This window comes from Chionomys nivalis, chromosome 1 (assembly GCF_950005125.1).
Source record: "Chionomys nivalis chromosome 1, mChiNiv1.1, whole genome shotgun sequence".
In the NCBI taxonomy this organism is placed as follows: Eukaryota; Metazoa; Chordata; class Mammalia; order Rodentia; family Cricetidae; genus Chionomys; species Chionomys nivalis.
The window spans coordinates 174,601,445-174,623,795 of NC_080086.1; the positions used below are offsets into that span (position 1 = coordinate 174,601,445).

At 41.2% G+C, this 22,351-nt stretch overlaps 2 protein-coding genes across 2 annotated transcripts in view; one reads left to right on the top strand and one right to left on the bottom strand.

Annotated features, from left to right (window-relative positions):
* Snd1 (staphylococcal nuclease and tudor domain containing 1) overlaps positions 1–22,351 on the bottom strand; it is a 408,394-nt gene that overhangs the window by 306,957 nt on the left and 79,086 nt on the right. The gene's annotated exons all lie outside the window — the stretch shown is intronic.
* LOC130875564 (60S ribosomal protein L23a) lies at positions 13,928–14,450 on the top strand. The gene has a single exon (XM_057771572.1). It carries the CDS (start codon positions 13,935–13,937, stop codon positions 14,403–14,405), a length of 471 nt encoding a protein of 156 aa, XP_057627555.1. The 5' UTR covers positions 13,928–13,934; the 3' UTR covers positions 14,406–14,450.

The following is a 22,351-nucleotide window of genomic DNA, read 5'->3' on the forward strand; positions in this document are numbered from 1 at the left end:
GCACTGAGGCATGCCACCCCATCTGGCTTTTATGTGAGTGTTAGGAATCTGAACTTAGTCACTTCAGATATAAATTCTACACCAGAGTCACTTGTTGGACAAGATATCCAACAAACTAGCTTAACTTAATATTGAACTGTGTTCCTTCAGAATTCAAGTTGAAATCCTGCTCCCAAAGAATATTTCTACAGACAGGGCTTTCAGAGATGCGAGTGAATGAAGAGGGTGCCCTCACAGTAGCCCAATGTCTAGTGTCCTAACAAATGTGGACGTCAGGATGTACGTACAATGGACGGACAACTTCTAAAAAACACTTATTTACAGACATGAGGGAACTTCTGAAAAATACTTACAAATTAAACCTATGAAAACCTTTGGTTTTTACCTGTAACCACAAAACAAAACAAAGTAAATGGAATGGAGGGGTTCTAGATCAACCTCTACCCACTACATTACAAGAATAATTAGAAAGGTATTTCTAAGCATCTCTATCACAGATTTCCCTACCTACACAATCAGTAATTTGAAAAACAACTTATCAAGCTATAACCTTGGAGAATACTAGTAACATTCATACCTGTTGTACAGAAGACATCCCTTCAATAGAGAAAAATGAAGACAGGGTAATCTGAAAAGACAAGAGCTTTGAACAAATAAAAGTAAAGACCTGCAGGACACGAAACTAACTTTAACAGCTTTCAAAGCAAGATGGTAGTTAAGAGTGAAACCAAATGACTAATAAGTCCAGGTAAAAAAGACTTCTAGAAAGTCACGAACAGATGATGAGTGAGACAAGTAAGATAAGAACATAACTCAAAATCTCCTGTCTTTGGCATGGTTTTCTATTTGTTTGTTTCGCGGTCCTCCCAATCTCAACCACTAGAGGGGGTAAAATACACCTTGGTGTACTAGAATACTGACCAGCGCTTTCTCGTCTTGACATTCCAAGAAGAACCCACCAGAGTATACCTGACAAAATGATGACCATAGACTGCCTTGGATTTAATCACTTGGGTCTAGGAATTGACTTTACAAAAGAATTCACATATAGATTTTCTAAAAGCGTTGTATGCCTCAGTCCTCACACAAAAGGGACACTAGTTTAGATTCAGGAATGATTAACTTAGTTCAAGTCCATGAAGCTGAACTGTAATTAGATGCAGGCAAAATATTTAAAGCCTTTCAGCATGCTAATCTTGTATCTGATGGCCAAAATGCTAGAGCTAGGTGGCCTAGAAAACCATATGGATATGTGACAAGAACTGTGCTCCCAGAAGCCCTACTTAAGGTATATATGGAACGCAACACACCACTTGAGATCTATTTTTAAACCTTGCTATGGTGCTTAAATGTTCCCTACAATTATATTATGCTATAAGCTGAGACTCTGAGAATCTACAATTTGATAAGCACAGTTTGCAATTAAAATGTACATTTCAACTCACAATACCAGCAGTCAATATATATATGGAAACACAGTCAGGCCTCAATAACTCAAGAATAAACAGCTTTATACACAATTAAAGACCTGCCAACTAGACACAAAGAATTCCATTAAAGAGTTCACAACTCAAAGATGAATTTCAATTAGTAGAGTTAGCATGAACAAATCCTTGGGTTCAATTCCCAGCACCACATAAACCCGCTACGGTAAAGCATGCCTATAAACACTATTCCCTATAAAATTAGGCAAGTGGAGTTAGATCAGAAGTAACAAATAAGTAGTGATTAGTGAGACAAATAAATGATTAATAAATCAAGTTACAGAAGCCCAAATCTAAATCCTAAGTGATGGCATTTCTAGACAATGCGCAAGTTCTTAAGGAAGGTACACAAAGGGAGCAGTCTGTCAAGAGTCAGAGCTGCAAGAAGGGCCTACGAGGAGGAACAGGAATAGAAGGAGCCACGTATGTTCAGCAAGATTTCTGCTTGAGGTGGAAGGGTACTGACCGGGGTACCACTGGGTACCGTGAGGACAAACTAGAGCAGAAATAAAAGAATTGGTTACAGAGGAAATGACCAAGTCAGGGGGGTGAACCTTATGATGCTGGGTTAAGGTATTGATGTAAATAAATGGTATGCAATTCTTAAGAGATGCAGCTACAAAAATAAAATCATGGGGGGGGCGTGCGCATGCGTATGCGTGTACACGTACAAGCATGCCCATGTGTGTCAACATATTTATCTTCAAGGTCCGGTTAACTGACAGGATCTGAAAGAAACAGTCCAATGCCGGGCAGTGGTGGCGCACGCCTTTAATCCCAGCACTCGGGAGGCAGAGGCAGGCGGATCTCTGTGAGTTCGAGGCCAGCCTGGTCTACAAGAGCTAGTTCCAGGACAGGAACCAAAAAGCTACGGAGAAACCCTGTCTCGAAACCCCAAAAAAGAAACAGTCCAGCACTCTAGCAATAAGGTACACACCTAAAGCCCCGAACTTTAAATGTAATTTTCAACTAAAAACAATAACATGTCTTAGAGAAATATTAACTCAAGAACTGAGATAGAGTTGGTCTAAATAAGTTTCATTCCGGGAACCATACACAAAGTCAATTTAAAAGGTACATCACTGGCTAAATCATGGGCAACTGGGGCACCCAAACTAAAGATACTATTAATGCATTATTCATTGGATAAAGCATAAAAACATGACTCGATATTGAAATAATTTAAAGAGAATTTACACAGTTTCAGTATGCCTCCCGCAGTATTAATTGCAAAAAAGAAAAATTCTTTTACAGGGGAAAATACGACAGATACCACCCTATATAATACACTATTATCTGTTCATTAAAGAGGTCCCATACATTGTCTAACAACCACTATGTGCTTGCTATATTAACAATCTGAAAGCAACAACACTCCTTTAAAGCCCCCTAATCCAAGTTATCACCAATAGTGTCAACCAAAGCAAATACTTCTTACCCTATGGTTCAAAAATCCTCTGAAACAAAAGAGCGTAAAACTATACTCAAGAATATCTATTAGCAGTTCTGCCGCAACAGGCAGACCCGCCCTACCCTGGGAAAGATCTGAATGGCATGAACAAGAGCATGAATAACCAGGTCACAGTGCATACAATGGAATACTATACAGGAAAACCCTGATACAAATAAGAGCATGTATAAATATCAGATGCCCTGCTGTGTGGAAAACGGTCAAAATCAAGATGCCTATTGTATGGTTCTACTTAAAGAAGTTCAAGAAACAAGCACAGCTGAATGATGATGACGATGTAAGTCAGATCACACAATGGCTCAAACATGAAAAATATTGCTTAGGAATGGGCATATAGGAATGTTCTGGAGCCCTAAAAGTATCGTACACCTTGATTTGGATGGTAAATATAGTTGTATATACAACTATAAACTCATTAAATCCAATGTTGTTGCTCATTATCCAGTGACTAAATGCTGATCTCAATACAAAACTTTTTTTAAGATTGATTGATTGATTGATTCATTCATTCATTCATTCATTCATTCATTCATTCATTATGTATATAGTGTTCTGTCTACCCACATGCCAGAAGAGGGTACCAGATCTCATTACAGATGGCTGTGAGCCACCATGTGGTAGCTGGGAACTGAACTCAAGACCTCTGGAAAAGCACAGTGCTCTTAACTTCTGAGCCATCTCTCCAGCCCCAAAAGTTTTTTTTTTTTAAAAAGCTTGTTGAAAACAACAAAGATAGACAGAGCTATACCATTTACATTTAAATGAAGAATAACTTTTATTAGTACTGGGAATAGAACTGGAAATTACTTGAAATTTGTACCACTCTGCAAATATATTATTATTATTATTATCCCTGGCAGCAGCTAGCATTTCTGCTTCTTAAGCCATAAAAAAACTGTGCATTTAATTTGTTTGCCAGCAGGTACACAATTGGAAGGAGCCCTCATCGTACAGTGTCACAGATTCCAGCAGAGGACAAGCACTGGACTGGCTGGCACAGGGGCTGGTGGAATGAAGAACCTCAGGGTGTGCAGAAGTACAGTAAGAAGCAGAGGCAAAGAGGAGTGAGAGGCTGAGATGCTTTGCTCAGCTTGTGTCAGAAGAATGAAGAAGGAAGTACACCTTCAAATACTTCTACTTTCTGTCTTAAACTAGCCAACATGCACTTGCAATACTCACCTGCCATAGTTCCCTTCTTCTCTGTCCCATATACTTTGAAAACCACACAGATCAGATCGGAGGAGCCTAAATCAATCCTAATACAGATATTTTAAGGGTGATACAGCAAATGAGAAAAGGATGGTTATCAGGCAGCAATATCATCACTGATTGGGTGAAAATAGTGCATATTATCACACCGGACCCCCTCACAGGTAAAGCATAACGGTGACACCACTTCATCACGCACTGGCTGCCAAAGACTACTTTAATAAAAGAACAAAAAACTGGTTTTGTTTCTTTAATGCAAAAGTCTTGAATTCTTGATTGCCTGCCACTTCAATTCGGCACAGTTTACACCCCACATCCAAAGGAATGCATGTTGGTAAGTTTCAAAGTGGTGAGAGTCGGCTACATAGTTACCTTCCCTAGACAACGTCCCCAGAGAAGAAGCCACGGAAGTGGAGCCTCCCGTCCTGAAACTATCTCATCATCTGACTAGCCTTACAGTATTATTGACTCCTTGGGGCTTGTTTTCGGTTTTTCCTCCCATAGAAGACATCTCTCTGGGTCCAGAATTACATTATACTAAATTCATAGGAACCTCTTTCTTCTTCTCTGCAACTAGCCTCATTTCTCTTGTTTGATAACTGGTTTCATAAGCACATGTAACCAAGATTCAACTACCTCATATTGTCAAGTTCACATTTAAGAATGAGAGAATTTGAAATTAAAATACTGCAGATCAAAGGCCACATACTGGATATAAAATCTTTCTACCCAGAGGCCTCAGCACTCTCCAAACTAAAGACCAAACTCTAGACACATTGAAGACAAAACTCTAATTGTAATTGGTTTGCAAAAACCGTAAGTTTATCTACTGCCCACTGGCATTTATCAACTCTTAACACTTCAAAAGCTGATATTACAGCTCATTTTATTTGAGCTCCATAAATCCCCAGACATTCATAAGTATTTTTCAATTCAAATCCAACTGACTTTCATTTCATTGAAGACAAATGGAAACACTAAACATTGTTTTTAAAAAAAATTAATAGGCTATTTCCATTACCAGGCCCAGACTACAAGTATTTGTGGAGTAGCACACTCTTGTATTTGTGGATAATACTCCTACATTCATATAGCACTGCAATCCCATTAGCAGCAGGCTTAAATTAATAAAATTGTTTGTCTTGTCAGCTTGTGTTACACGTTGTACAAACTTGTTAGATAATCAGCAGAGGCATGACAATTCATTATCCCACAGGGAACCGCTCTGAAACCAGCAGCTTCCGCTTTCAAATGGAGCTACCACGTCAAATTAGAATATCATTTGCAGTCGGCTGCTGCACGTTCCGAAGGGCACAAACATGCAGTGTTGCATGCTGTATTTGTTTCTCCTCAGCAGCAGAGAGTGTAAGATTCACTCCCAAATGCAAAGGCAATGGATGCTCAGCATCAGCAGAACCATTATTTTGAGAAGTACCCAAAGCAAGACAGATTCTACTTTTTCAAGTCTGCACCTTGGTTGACCAAAGGGAAAAGACATGATCAGATTTTACACTGAATTTTGACACAATCACTTACATCAAACCACCAAATGTTCTTCTAACACAGAAAAATGGAAAAGAGGAGAAATATACTTTTCCTGGACTGAATTGCCTTTTGGCCTACCTTCAGTCCGATGCCTGCCTCCTAGCTGTAACTGCACAGCGACAGGAATATTTAGATGCCACAACACTGGCTATGAGGGAACAAGATACTGCTCTCTTACAGGGCTCTGTGCTACCCGATATGCAAGCAGTGACACAGAGAATTAAGTTAGCATGAATCTGCTCAGCTATTTCAACCAGAGGAAGTAGATGTCAGTTACAAGAGATAATTCTTGGCATCATTTACCCAAAATACAAATTGGTGACAGGTGGAAAACCTTCAGCCAAATGTTTCTTTGAGTTACAGAGATCACCCCCTACAACGTGGCTCCAGAATGAAGCTCACCTTTACAAATTTTAGCAAGCTGATAGATACAATAGACACACTCATCTAAGTACTAAAAAAACAGATGAGTAAATAAGTTTTTGAACTGTAAGAATGGTAACGAATTTTAACTTTTCTATCCTCATGAAGGAATGTGGATTCCATATTCAGGGCAGAATAAACTTGGCAACCATCCAGTCTGTCACATTGTTTCAAAATTCTGTCTGGACTTCTCAGGACCAGATAACAACTTTCCATTGGCCATGTGGCTCCAGGAAAAATTCCTTTACTGGTATTTGGGAGTATGAGCAAAAATCAGGATGATCAGGCTCTGAATTGCCACACCTCCTTAGTTCTGTGATACTGGTAAGAAATCTGGCAGCCTGGATCTCAACATGAACACGAGCTGGGCACTGTCACAGCCTACCTGTGATGAGTATAGGAGTGAAAAGTCACTGTTTATTGTTACTACAGCGCAATTTCTCATAAGGAGACTTAATAAAAGCTATTAGAAATTTGGTCTCAGTAAAGGAACTGATGTTACAGTTTTAAAAAAATAAAAGCAGCAAAATGACCGACCGACGAGAGAAACAAAAAAGTGCTTCTGAAGCATGGTGGTCCACGTGAAGAAAGAAAATGTGTCCTCCTGATGGCACCTTGAACTTGAGCCCTATTCTTACTCGGGAAGATAACATGGGGACTCATGATTCAGCAGGGAAGGCTCTTGCTGCCAAACCTTTCTAATCTAAGTTCAACTTTAACACCCACATGTGGTGGAGGGGGAACTGACCTCCACACACATACCATCACGTGTACACACACACATTCTTCAAATATAATTTTTAAGTTAAAAATGTTTTAAAACATATATACAATTCCAAAAAAATCATTTTCTACTCTCCCAACACAAAATGCTATGACAAAAATAACATATCATATTTAATCTATCTGTTCATCTTTCTGTGCCTCCTAGCTTGTTAACAGATTTCCATTTCCAAGTCACTTCTAACGGATGTCATTCTGGACAAAGCATGAACAAAGTATCAATGATCCTGAGAACCTGCAGCACTGCAGGACAAACCAACTCTGGGACAACACCTGACTACTATCGTACTAGGATTTAGACAGGTAAAGTAGTAACAAAGAAGTAACCATTCCATAGTAATCAATTGTTATAAAACTTTAATAGTTGGGCAGGGCTCAAGGAACAGGACATAATAAGAGTTGAAATGTGTTGAAATTACTGAATAGGCAAAAGTTTTTTCATGAATACAATGAGGAGCAAAGCAAATCCACAAGACTACCCTGCCTCAGCTTACTTTACCAGGAAGAGGACACAGCCTGAGGTTTCTGCAAAAGCATCAAAAGGTTTTTCTGAAATGAAAATGCACAAGCATGCAGGCACCCTAGAGCCTCTCTTGTCCCACCTTTACCATGGCCCTGTTACTAAACCAGTAAGCACAGAATAAGCAATCTGGAAGGAGTACAGGAACCGGGGTTCTGTGTTAGATGGCAGAGAGAAAAGGGACTTTTCCTAATTACAAAAACATGTTAGGGGGGGAAATGTCAATTTCATCTCAAACACTTCTACAAACATGTGGGTTGGAACACCCAAGGCTGCAGAAGTGTCTTCCACCCTGTCTCTGTCCTGCAGAACCCAGCTCGCTGTTGCCTATCATCCTCTCCAAAGCACAGAGTACTCCAAAAGAATTGAAACCCAGCCTCTTCTACATCAAACTCAGCTAGCCACTTGACAGGGAGCTGTTATTCAGAAGTAGCCACTGGACTTTCAGCACTCTGCAGCTCTGAAGGGGGATGCTATTTGTCCCTAAAAACCCAGGAGTTAGTGAAGATCACTGGGTCAATACCCTGTTTATCTCCATTCTGCCAAAGCACACAAATAAGGAGTTCAGGGAATCACAGCTGATCGATGCTGTGCTGGCCTCAAGAGGGGACACTCCTCAGACAACATTAGGGAGAGGGAGGTTGTGCTAGGTTCAGAAGCCTTGTGGCCTCGCCTTGTCTGAAGGGTGGGTAACACTCAATAGCTCTAAGCAGTCTTTGTTTTGATAGCTTGAAGCAATAAAAAGGTCAGTACTTAGAGAAATTACTTTTTCAATTCAAAATTTCAAGGTTAAATTTTTCTTTGCATTTGGATGCAGTCTTTATTTGGGTCCTTAGTGATATCAGCCACAAAGTAGGAGTGAGTGGTTATAGAGATATAACAGCCTTCAGAACTTAATATTGGCTCAACATATGCTACTTGGACTTACACAGGACAGAGGAGTGTACCTGTCCCTCCTTATCCCTCACTCTAAATTTCTCTCCTACTGACATATGAGAAGCAACATAAAAGCCTAGAGCCGAGCCGTGGAACAACCACGAATACAATAGAGCAGTGTGGCTGGCAGTGAACTGTATGGGTCTCTACAGAAAGGAAAGTACTCATCTTTATGAGCTGTCCCCGTGCTTGGAACACACAGCTATTTAATAAGTGTGTGCTGTTGAATGACAAGTGAAAACAAGCACTGCAAATACACCAGGGGCTTACCTTCATGCCTCTTCTTTCCATACCTCCACATACTCATTTTCAAGAGAATGAAAATCATTCATGATTTACAGAAGCCAGAGTGACCAGTACAACTCCTGCCAGAATAAGCTCTACAGTTTGGGTAAACCACATTTTAAATGTTGTCAAAAGAAAAGAAAAGAAAAGAAAAGAAAAAGAAAAGAAAAGAAGAGAGAGAGACAGAGAGAGAGAGAGAGACAGAGAGAGAGAGACAGAGAGAGAGAGAGAGAGAGAGAGAGAGAGAGAGAGAGAGAGAGAGAGAGAGAGAGAGAGAGAAAAGCTGAGAATAGAGAGGCCGAAATGCTACATCTAACAAGATGGCTGGCTTTTCTGGATCTCTACCAACACCCAGCCCCATCGATCAGATATTCACAGAGCAGCAAGTAGAAAGGGATGGGAGCGGGCAGGCGCCAGCCTCACACTGGACGCTACTTAGGATTCAGGCAACAGCTGCACACCGGGTAATGCTCCCTGGAGCAGTCAGCTGGGGAGGCACTGCACCTCATCCTCACTAAGAGCTCCGGCTGCAAAAACGCACACGCTATTTGGACAGCCAATTGCCCATGACTAGGCCAGTGTCCACAGGGTGCTGAGTAACCAGGGAACGCAATAGGGTCATTTGTTCAGAACAATCCTGGAATACTGCAAGGACTCTGCATTGTTCAAATCCTCCTCTAGTCACACATTTGCGACAACAGGGTGTTGCTCTGAGTCATAACGAACCCCACGCTTTTATTTTGCAAACAAAGGAAGACAGTCTAGAATGTCACCAGGCCAAGTGAAGACAGATTCCCTTCAGTCAATTTTCTTTTTAATTAGTACACAAAGCTGCCTTGGAAAAGTTGCTGAATTCTATACAAAACCAGGGAAAATACAGAGGGTAACATAAGAAGTTTGTCATGGACAGTACTGACAAAAAGGCAGCTTTGCCACTGACATTTGAAATAAAGCATACCACTCTGGCAGAAAAAGGATCTATCCTTCATATAAGGCCCAAATCTGCAAAAAGATCTCCAGAGAAGCTACATGTTTCTGTAGCCATTTATAAGCAAGTCCAGCCATGTACTTACACCTCTGAACAAGAGGGAAGAAATTAATACACCCGGACAAAATCGCCCACTATGGAGTTCAAATGCCAAAACATTTATAATAATAGAGCTGTATGCTTATGATGTCGACTTTTCTAGTTAGATTTCAAGAACATCAACGAAGTTCCTAGTATGTGCGAGCTCTCTAGGGCTACTGGTAACCAAAACCACTCTACCATCTACACAGATAAGACTTCTGTTACCATTACAAACACAGCCCAAAGAAAGCTAGCTCACATGGAAAGAATTATGTTCCTGGGTGTAGAAGAGAAGCCATATGTGGCTTTCTCTCTGTCCTTTCATTGTTACTTAGGTTCTCCAGCAGAACAGCCTTAAATTGCAGACAATTCTGAGTTTCAAAAATGCCCCAAAACTAAGACTGTCTTTTAACACACTTAGCAGTAAAACAGAACCTAACCTGAAATCGACTGCCAGTAAAACCTGAAGAGACTTGAGTGACTTTTTTGGCCCATTAAATGTGAATATTCATCTTGCACTGAAACAAAACACTAAGGTGTTTAATTACAGGGGTGCTAGCCACAACCCACTGAGGGTAATATGCAATTAATATACTGTGTATGTACTATCTAACCTTCCTCTCTGGGGCACACACGTATGTGCGTGCAAGCGTGTCTTTCATTGCTCTCCACCTTCTATGATGAAGCAGAGTTGGCCAGTTTGGCTAGTCTAGCTAGCCAGCTTGGCCAGAAAATCCCCTCTATCTTAACTTCCCAAGTGACGGACTGTTTGCAGGCCACCAGATCCTCTTGGCATTTATGTGGATTTAAGGATCCGAACTCAGGTCCTCACACTTGCACAGCAAGTTCCTTATCCACAAAGCTATTTCCTGAACTTCCCACATATGCTTTCCAAGATCCAACTACTTCCTAACACAAACAGGATCTGTGAAAAGGAATACTGACCTCCATTGCCCTAACCTTCCTCTCACTGTAGCCCCGCTGTGAAACTCTGGGCTCATGGGAACCAGCACATTGAAAGCAGTCGAATCTTCTAGCCCAAACTTCAGCTCTCTCAGTCCTGACTTTATGACCCGTCTGCAGCTGGCACAACCTCTAGTGGACTGACAAGAAGCTTTTGTTCACCTCAATCAAACATTTTGTTGCCACACAGAACATTACTTTAAGAAACTGCCCCCATTTTTCATCTTCCTTGCAATATTTCTATTCAAAATTTCAGCATACTTGAACCTGCATTTGTGGCTATTCAGTCTACTAAACCAACACTAGCTATTGTTATTCACTGAATTCCTATCCTCCTGAATCAAAATATTAAATCTGTATTGACAATTTTATACCCAGTAATACAAAAACCTGACCCTGTCTCAAATTTAAAAACAACAACAACAACACACCTTACAGGCTCCCTTTCCATGGTTCTAATCATCATTAGCACCACCAAAACACTCGACTGCAGAGTGAATGCTCCTGACATAAAAGTCAAAAACCTTCAATGATTTTTCAGCCAACAAAACAAAACTAAAACATCTTATCTTTGACATCATTTCAATTTTAGATTGGCACTTGGTCTTTTGAAAAGATATATATACACTTACATATATGGGGGGAAGGGTGCATGCAAATACAAGATATAAGATTCCATATATGCAATAATTATCTGAATGAGCAATGAATGCCAAAACATTTATACAATTGTTTCAACTAAGTTAAAAAATTAATAACAAAATTTAAAACATAAAAATATACACTAACAAAGAAATACACAATGATTCACCTGAACTAACTATGCAATATACTAGCTGACTACTCAAATTGCTCAAACTGAATGCTAACAGCCTTGCCTAGTCACACATGGAACTCCTCAAATATAAGTTCAAAGTGGCCAGTCACTGCCGTGGACTAAAAGGGAACATAGACTAGGCATCAACTAAGTGACAATTCCAAGGTACAAACAAGCATCAGTTTTTGACCTAAGACACCACCACACTAAAATGATGAATGCGCACAGGGAGAAAGGAATCAGAAAGAAAAGGCCAGCCAAATAAGCCAATCTGAAATAGCTGCCAATGAAATGAGGTTCAGAAGACTGTGGAGGAAGGAGAGACTTTTACTCTACCAGCAGGATCCCTATGTTTGCATTCTGGCTTTCCATCTCTCATGCCCTCCTCTGATGAATCTGTGACATTACAAACAGATTTCTCATTTAAGCATTCATTGGCTCCTGCTATTCACTCCCATCTCAAAGAATGATTCCTGGAGCCTGAGGTACAACACTGTTGTTATGGAAATGAATGTGAGACCCCAAGGGCTAAGACTCAAAAAGGTGGCATAGCAGTCAAGAGAGAGTTGAAGGAAATCTTTAATCTTGTATCTGTAAGAGAATTAAATGATGAACTTGGCCTGATTCCCTAAAACACTGAAATGGTAGTTATCATACCTTTTAAAGGAATTTTTAAAAAATTATAGCACATAATAATGGCAGACAGAGTCTGTGTTATAAAACCAAGGAGGACGGGGGCACTCCACTGTGACCATTAGAGGTGCTGAGAGGTAACATACAACCCTCACACACAGGTGTGCACGGCTCAGCATTCTCAGCAAATTAAAGCACTTAGAGCTGAATAAGCTGTGCAAAGGAACCAACAGTAGTCAAAGACCGCTGGGTATGGTAGCACTCCCTCTACCACTGACACTTTTAAATGGCCCAGGCCATGGAAACTATCACTGTCGGCTGGTAATCAAACCATACAAGGTGTCAGGGGCTTTAGGATGCTCTAAGACCTCGAATACCCAGTGGGGAAAAGAAGATAAAATCACTTATGGGTAACTCTGGCAGCCCCACAGAGGAGAACAGAAAACCTGTATTAATCACAACCTTACAGATATTTTCCCCTTGTCCTAACAAGATGTCTGCCTGCATGAGTCAGTAGCAGTGGGTTAGAGCAAACTAGGCAGAGAAGAGTCTGGTAACCCAAGTAAGTAGCAGAATTCTGAAATAAAACATAGCAGCATCCGTAAGTCTGTCTACATATATACATACGTATGTATGTATTCAACAAGGGTCCTTGTTTCCACCCTTTCCCCAAATCATCATTCAGTGGAGTACCCCTTCCCAAATTCCTTCCTTTTTGCTAAGGGTGCTCAAAAGGCTAGTATCTTTGTTTGACAGTTTGCAGTTCTTGAACTCAATCTTCCTAACTATCAGAAGATTAGGAAAGAAAGCTCTATTCTAGGACCCTGTAATTGCAAGGTGAGAGAATGCAAATGAGACAACAGAACAGAGTGGTCAGCTTAGGGTGCAGGCATCCTAAGAACTGGCTTCAAGCAGCCCCCGAAACACTGGGGAGCTACGTGTGTGTCTTGTATGTGGGACTTGTATGTGGACCACCAAACTCTCTCTTTCTATTATTTATTTCACACTTCTCCAAAATCATTTCCTTTTCCACACCTATACTTCTGAATTTAGGGCAAGAGAACTAAGATGAAAGATTACCATCTGACAAGGGACTTTAGTAAGAACATTACTTTCTTGAAAAGAACAAGGGGAAAAAGATGGCTACATGCAGGTGATTACTTTGAGAAAAAGCAAAGGACACCAAGAGAAAATGAGCATATTATCATGTAATAATGGCCCAGCTCAAAATGATTCTGGTACAGAAGAGTCCAGAAGCGGAAGAAATTAAGTGCCCAATCACTCATGCAGGAGCGTTTTCTTCATGCTCACTGTACACACAGTTAGAACCTTGGTAGTACACATGTATACAGAAGTGAAAACAGACTAACTCAGCAACATTTTATCATGAAACATAATGATGTTTTAAAAATCACAATGTACATTCACAAAGGGAAATAACCATAAACAACAATAACTTTAAGTCTACCTTAAAAAAAAGACAAAATGAATGAAAGCATGGAAGAAATTCCAAAGAACAGGAATTAAGCACATCTTATTATCTATTAATTATAAATATAGATCTTCCCTAAATCAATGCTAATTGCAAAAGGAATATTCATGATCACTGCTAAATAAAAAGATGTTTGACTAAACTTACAACTTAATCACCATCATTAAAGATATATTATAATCTATCATTAAAAACCACCACATACAAATTTTATTTTAAAAAGGTTTTTACATCAACTCTAAGTTCTTCATTAAAGTCAGCATCATTATACATTTTAAAAAATATTTGTGTCCTTTTCGTCAAGATGGCGCCGAAAGCGAAGAAGGAAGCTCCTGCCCCTCCCAAAGCCGAAGCTAAAGCGAAGGCCTTGAAAGCCAAGAAGGCAGTGCTGAAAGGCGTCCACAGCCACAAAAAGAAGAAGATCCGCACATCGCCCACCTTTCGGCGGCCCAAGACCCTGCGGCTACGAAGGCAGCCTAAATACCCCCGGAAGAGTGCGCCCAGGAGGAACAAGCTTGACCACTATGCCATCATCAAATTCCCCCTGACCACCGAGTCAGCCATGAAGAAGATAGAAGACAACAACACGCTTGTGTTCATTGTGGATGTCAAGGCTAACAAGCACCAGATCAAACAGGCTGTGAAGAAACTCTATGACATCGATGTGGCCAAAGTCAACACCCTCATAAGGCCCGACGGAGAGAAGAAGGCATATGTTCGGTTGGCTCCTGATTATGATGCTCTGGATGTTGCCAACAAAATTGGAATCATCTAAACTGAGCCCAGCTGGCTAATTCTAAATATACACTTTTTCACCATAAAAAAAAAAAAAAAAAAAAAAAAAAAAATATTTGTGTCTATTTGCAATTTATTTGCCAGCCACTAACAGACAGGTGCAAGGCATATGAAATTAAATTAGACTTCAACAACAGGTAAGATTCCTCCACTAAAACCACTAAAATTGCCTTGGTTAATTTCATTAAGAAAACAACTCAAAACTGAAATATACTTCAGTTTTGGTATAATCCAAGAATGGCAGGCATACATGGTCCAAATCAAAAATAACTACCTTAAAAACAAATAACTGTACCTGTCTTGGGCTAAACTCGTAAATCATGGATTTCTTCATAAGAAAACAAGGCCATCTGCAAACTGAATGTTCTTTTAAGGCTTGCAAAGTAAAAAGAACAGTCTCAGGAAATTCCTGAAATTACAAGATTCAGAAGATACCTTCCTCGAGGTCATTTAGGCAATAGCAACTTCTGGAAAGAGAGGCCTCTATAACCTGGTGAGCCACCTGTAAGTGATGGAATTATTTCCAATGCAGCATCTCAAGCTTACCACAAGCTAGCACATTCAAACTTAAACTAATCTCTTTAAAACAAGCTCCAGTGCATTTTACAGAAGCAGCAGACAGGTTATTCAGAGGACAGGGGAGACAAGAGAAGGAAAGAGAAGGTGCTGATCTTTAAATGTGCTACCAAAAGGCTGGGGGGCTATTTTGCTACAAAGTAAAGACATCACCTTCTTCCTTGGCATCAGAGAAGTGACAGTAAATGCTTGCTGACATTCAGCAAAATGACAAGAGTGGCCTTCACAAATGTCTAGGTAAAAGCAAACATTTCAAGGGAAAACACCTTGCACATTCTTACGTTTAAAGCACAGAAACACCCCCAATGACTAGCACCTGCAGGTTCACGGAGTCTGGCTGGAAGGCACCTCAGTTCCATTCATGGCATCAACCTCTCCACCAAACTCCCCTTTGCTAGTTTTGAAAACATTCTTACTACACTGGTTATGACAAAAATGTTTTAAAATATGAAAACAAATCAATGGAGCAAGGGAAAAATGGGTGAACAAGAGAAACAACCATGATTATCACGACAGTACAAGAGATCAGACCAAACAAGTTATGTCTTCTTTGAAGTAATTACCACTGGGTCCTATCTCTCTGGACAAGTTACCACAAGCTGCCTTGATCAACATGTGCTCAAACTGTTCCTATTACCTGACTGTAAATTTCTGACAATAGCTTTGCTCTGAATACCTGTGACCCATCCACACCCTAGAACAAAACACTGTTTAGAGCAGTGGTTCTCAACATTTCTAATGCTGTGACCCTTTAATAGAGTTCCTCATGTTGTGGTGACCCCCCCAACATAAACTTATTTTCACTGCTACTTCATAACAGTAACTTTGCTACTGATGTGAACTTCAATGTAAGTATCTAATATGCCCGATATCTGATAGGCAACTCCTGTGAGGACATGCCCTCAAAGGAGTCAAGAACCACAGCTTGAGACCACTTGTTTAGAGCAAGAACAAAGTAACCACCTGATGGACTAAACACTTCCAATATCCCTAGGGTTCAGTGTTGGTGTAGCACTTCCACATAAAAAGTCCATCTGTTTGCCACATTCCCTTTACACAGCCTAACAGCGGTGCAATATTATGAGGCAGAAATTTATAGTAACTTTTAAAATCTAGATTAAGGAGGGGAGGGGAGAGGAGGTGAGAAGAAGAGAAGAGAAGAGAAGAGAAGAGAAGAGAAGAGAAGAGAAGAGAAGAGAAGCCACTTGTGTTGGCATATGTCTTCAATCCCAGCATTTGGGAGGCAATACAAGAATGATTTCTGTGAGTTCTAGGTCAGCCTGGTCTACAAACAAGTCCCAGCACAGTCAGGGTTACAAAGAAATATGACCCTCAGTGACTATGGAGGACCCTGGGGAGTAGCTCTAGGGGTCAACCAAGTAAGTTCTGTATCTTTTTTAATCAATAACTCCTCAAGTAAAATTTTATCCTTCTCAAAGATCTCTGATACAGTTTGACAGTTGAGAAGTTTTGTCAGTTTAAAAGGACAGCCTCAACAAACAAATTTCAGTAAAACACAAATTTCAACAAGTACAAGTTATCAAATCTCTCTCACGCTGCCCTTCATAGTCTTAACAATACTTTCATTATGCAAAAAATATCTGTCACAGTCATTCTGATATAAATATGCAGCTGTGTAAAACTTATATTCACAAACCTAAAGAACTCTTATGAGTTCCAGGGAGCAGAATCCACCTTAAACAGATCAGATACACCTCTCTCAATTCCATGGTCCTAATTTTTTTTCCCCTAAACTTAACTTTGTCCTCTGTTCTGCCAATACCTTAAACAGGTCTAAGAGACACCAAACATGTCCATACCGCAAACACCAGACAGGAGCAAAGAGACCAGCTACACCAGGATGTGACCAGCACCCAGTTTTCTCAAGTTCTCCCCACCCAAGACGACGCCAACAAATAAGCAGAAAGCAGCTTGAGAATCTGCTGTCCCAATTCCTTTAACCTGTTGTGCCTAACCTCCTGCCTTTTTATTATAAAAAAGAGACAGAGCCGGGCGGTGGTGGCGCACGCCTTTAATCCCAGCACTCGGGAGGCAGAGGCAGGCGGATCTCTGTGAGTTCGAGACCAGCCTGGTCTACAAGAGCTAGTTCCAGGACAGGCTCCAAAGCCACAGAGAAACCCTATCTCGAAAAACAAAAACAAAAAAAAGAGAGAGACAGAAATGTAATAGTCTGTCCTGTCCCTTTAAGAGACAAGCCCTGCCCACTCCCTCCCCTGTCATATCCTTAGGCAGGCGGATCTTCCTTCTGCTTCCAGTATGTGCTCCTTTCCAAATCCCTCCCTTCTCAGAGGCAGCATCTGCCTCACTCCCTTCTCCCCCATTCCCCCTTCTGTTTCTCTGTCTCTCTGTCTCTCTCTGTCTCTCTCTCTCTCTGTCTCTCTCTCTGTCTCTCTCTCTGTCTCTCTCTCTCTGTCTCTCTCTCTGTCTCTCTCTCTCTCTCAGCTCTTCTCTCTTCTTCCCTCTCCTCTTCTCTTCCATAGCCCACTAATAAATACCCACTTCTTGGTCTCTCACCCACCATGTTGCTTGGTGCCTAGGATCCACTGGCCCTCATGGCCTGTGGGCCACTGGAGGGGTTCCCTGCCTATGCTGCCCACTGCCACCACTCAGGGACCTGCAGCGTTTTACTTTTAGCATTATTGTCTTAAAAGAAGCAAACAACCCACCTACAAGAAAAAAAAAATGAAAAACAAAAGCACTCACTGGCCCTGGAATAATCTCTTGTGTAAGAAGCCCTTCATCTGAGAGGTTTTAGAACAAGACTCATGAGCTACTATCCCTAGTGACCCTCGGGGAAAGTGGCAGTTCCAGAAGCTCAAAGCTGTTAAAAATTACACTAATTTTGCCCTTTGGTGACACGTCAATGGAGAATGAGAAATACCCCTTAATTTGATGCAATTTAAACATCAGCCAAGACACATCTTGGTAGCACAAGCTGTCCTCTGGTCTTACTGGTTCTGCCTGGGATGGGTCCAGCTTTCATGTCCACTAGTCCTGAGATTACAGCACCATTCTCAGCTACCAGCTGCCCATCAAGTGGATCTCTTCACTGAAGAGTAAAAGAGGATCTTTCTGAAGTCCTAAGGTGGTGGATCTGATTGCTCAGGTCATCAAAAGGGCATTTCAGGTCCCTATCCAAACTAACACAGTAAGTATGCACAAAATAACAGCCCAATAATTTCAGGGCTTTAGACTTAATAGAAAGAAACCTTCCAAGACTTTAGGGACACACTATGGTGATTAGTAATGGGACTTTCAAAGAGTCTGTGCTACCCTAAAATACGTAAGTACACAATGTTGTGTTGTTTGTTAAAAGCAAAGTTTAAGAAGTGAAGAAATCTACTATGTTCCATTCTAACTAGATCTTTGACAATCAGACCCCATAGAAGGGGACTGGTTCAGTCTTGTTCCACAAGTATTACAAGAGACACAGCTGAGGGTGATATTAACAAAGGCTGAGGAAGAAAGAGGAAGGGCACATCAACAGGTCACCTCCTTCCCCCACTGGGCAGCAAGCCCTAATAACAGTCACTTGTGGCACAGCAAGCCTAGAGATCTGATTTAAACCAGTTCTGGTTAGGTTTGGGAGGTGACAACAATACTGTTTAAAACTTCTTGAATAATTTCAGTTAACATTTTTAAAGAACAAGCAAACAAAAAAATAAGCAGATAAAGTGGGGAAGAACACGTAATGGGGAGGCATTTTATAAAAGATGCTTCAAAAAATAAAAACAAAAAGCACTCAATACTTAAATCCTTTCGTTTTATTTTGTCCTTGTTTCACAGTACTATGACGCTGGGATCAAACACCAAGTCTTGTGCATGCCAGGCAAGTATTCTACCTAGTTTTTCTGCTTGAGAAGGCCAAGAGTGTAGGAGGAACTGCCCATTTACATAGCCCAGCTACACTGCACACGTTCTCAGGAGAGAATCAAAGCTCCCAGCCACATTGGGGGGGGGGGGTGTTTTTTGTTTGTTTGTTTGTTTGTTTGTTTGGTATTGGTTTTTTTTGAGACAGGGTTTCTCTGTATACAGCTTTGGAGCCTGTCCTGGAATTAACTCTGTAGACCAGGTTGACCTCGAACTCATAAAGATCCACCTGCCTCTGCCTCCCCAGTGCTAGGATTAAAGGCCTGTGCTATCGCCACCCAGCCCACACTCTGGTTTTCAAATCAACCACTGGTCCAAACTATAGGAAGGAAAAGAAAAGTGGGGATGATATCTCTCCTCTTTCCAGAGGAGAAAGATAATAACTGCTTCATAAGGGAAGAGATTTCCAGAAGGGAAATACTAAAGTTCGTCGTTGAAGAAATGAGTGGCAATGACATCCATATTAAAGAATAACTGAAATTTATCCCTCAGTCTAAAAGAATATGACTTCTTCACACAGTTTTTAAGGTGAACTAATAAAAAAATATTTGAAGTGGTAAGATTAAGATATCAAAATTCTCAATCATGGGCTCCCACCTAGAATTATACCCACAAGATCTACAATGATACTAGAGCCACCCCCAAACATGAAAAAAGTATGGGCTTCAGTCATTGCCGTACATCAGAAGCTTTCTTCTGAGCTCTGAGAAAAATTGGGGAAAGAAAGGGAAAGCTAGTTCAGACACACCACTCGGAATTCTAATTTGGGAGACCTGGGACAGGGTCTCAGGGATAGGAGCTCCTCAGGTGGTTTTGATGTGCAGCCAAGGGCTTTAAATGTGCACACTGAAGCATCCACATTTAGCATGCTTGCTCTGCGGGCCCTGCTGATTAAGCCCTAGTGCTACCTTGCAGACCCAGAGCAGGCAATAACTGGTTCCATTCCCGATTTCCAGATGAGTTTCTGTGGATCACAGCCTCTAATTTAGTGGTGGTGAGATGTTGATGAGTTCATGGCTTTGCTTCTCATTAGTGTTTTACTGCAAATTGTGTGTGTTTTTATTCCATGACCACGTAAAAAGTAAATGCTTAAAAAATACACAAGCTACCTGCTAAAGAAGTGATTTTTATTCATTCAACAAATGCTTGATGAGGAAGAGAAGGAGCCCCCACTGCTAAACATATACACACATATAGGTAGGCATGTTTCTATCAGAAATGAGAGGCTAGCTATTTGCATCGCAGGAGAGATTACAGGAACCAGTTTTTCTCTAAACTTTAGCACCAGGACTGAAATGTGTACTTGCAGGCAGAGAGAATGTAATTGCAGGCGGCCCCAGTACATGCTCAAAAGGCACAGTCCACCAGGAAGAGGTGTGGCTGCTTTGTGCTGACAAATAAGGGAGAACAGGACTGGGCCTCTCTTATCGCTCTCCAATCCTTTTGCCAGTCTTCAGCCACCATGTCATTAAGAGTTGGGACAAAAGATCTGGTCTCTACTTGCAGAACAATTTCTCAAGAGACCATCTCATAAGCCTGATTTCATGCCCAGACAGAGGTAGGTGCTTTAGAATGCCTGGAGCACCTTGGCCAGCAAGCTAACTCAGGTAAACCACTGTAACACAGAAAAGCAAAAGGACCGAGTCCAGTTCAAGTGGTGCTTTTATTTCTACACCTCTTTTCTGCTGCTCCTGCTGTGTCTTACCCACTAATCTGCCCTACACTCTCCAGGGTCACACTGTTCCTGGGCGGGGCATTTAGTTTGGATTTATTTCCATATACCCAAAGTCTTGCTTGCAGCCGGAAAGTGCCAAGCAGGCCCTTAGGATGCAGGCCACGCGAGGCCATATGATTAGCACAGAAGAAACCATGGCATCTGTCTGGACCTCAGAAAGCACCCAGCACCAGGGAGAAGCAAGTTATTAAAAAAGACAATAAAATAAGTAAATCAGCCTTCTGGGTTCACATAAATATTTCCTTAATCGGGAAAAGTGCAATAAAGGGAACATAGAAAGTATGCCTAACATTTAATGGACTTTAGGTAAAATATTACACTTTTTAAAAGTTACTCAAGTGTGGCACGGAGCCTACGAACTAAAATTACTTTTCCAAGTGACCAAGATACTAATTTCTTCAGGACTACAGAGAAAGGCCCATATAAATGTTCAAATACCACTCTTCAGTCCTGAGTCCATCTTCTCTCTTCCTGAAACTGCCAACACGTTAACAGCACAAGGTCCTGTTCTTCTCATCAGAATAGAACCAGAAGAAGCAAAAGCAGCAAGCTGCACACCTGTGCACAAATTAAAATGCCTCCCCCTCATGCTTCCTGCACCTGGCCTTCCAAAGTCCTGTCCCAGCTCCTACCAACTTTCTCTCCAGAGCTAACAAGACAGGATGCAAAGAACGTCTATCAGAGGTCATGAATGTGTGTTTGGAGGGTGGGAGTCACACTGGTGACTTCCTACAGTAAAACAGTGTCTGGTAACATCCTCATCTTCTTTTGTGACTATGTGCAGTGACATGATGATCACCTTTGAGAGAAGGTAGTAAGAAATAGCCCCCAAATGTAAAACTAAACTAGTAAATAGATAGAATAGGACCTCCCCTGCTGCGCTGGACTTTCCCAAGTAAGGAGATGAGCCGAAGGGAAAGAGGCTAAGTTAGGTACTGAAGTAATGCTGGGCTACTTCTTAGCCAGGAGGGGAAGAGACCACCCAGAGTAAAAGGCACATAAAAATAATCTGAGACAAAAAGGCAAATGAATGTGTGACTGCTGTAGAGGGTCTGGGATGCCTTCTGATTACGAACACGGGTGGTTAAGCACGGTGTTACAGTGACTTCTGGGGGAATTATTTCTCAGCTGCTCACTATGCTCCCAAGCATCCAACCAGTAGAATGTGTCATGAGGGAACAACGTGGAGTACAGAGAGCACCGTTCACCTGGGGCTGTGGATATACAGTTGACCTTCTGCTTTTTGTTATGATAGGAATTTGGGCTTGTGGAGCCTTCAAAAGTGTGAATCAGCACTGCTTGTAAATCCTACATCACTTCTTGAGCTCAAACAAGACTCCGTGGACAGTACCCACATTCCTCAGAGACACAGAAGGGCTGTGGGGAACCCTCATTGTTTCATTTCCACCCCCAAGAGGCAGCATCCTCCTCAAGACAGAGGCGAGCTATATTCCTTTAAACTAGCAACTGTGGTTGTAATTACTTTGCTGGTCACAAGAGCTATTATATGTTAATTAAATATAATTGCTTCACATACCTCTATGTGGAGGCGACTGTTTTATCACAATAGGGTGCAGTTTAATAATATGCAGTATAATTGTGCAAATTCAAGTGGGCTGAGACACAGCGATGCTGCAGGTGCACACATAAGCACTCCTATTCCAGGATTACTATTCCCAGCCAGGGCAGCAGAAGAGAGCAAAGGAACCCAGGAGCAGAGTTTC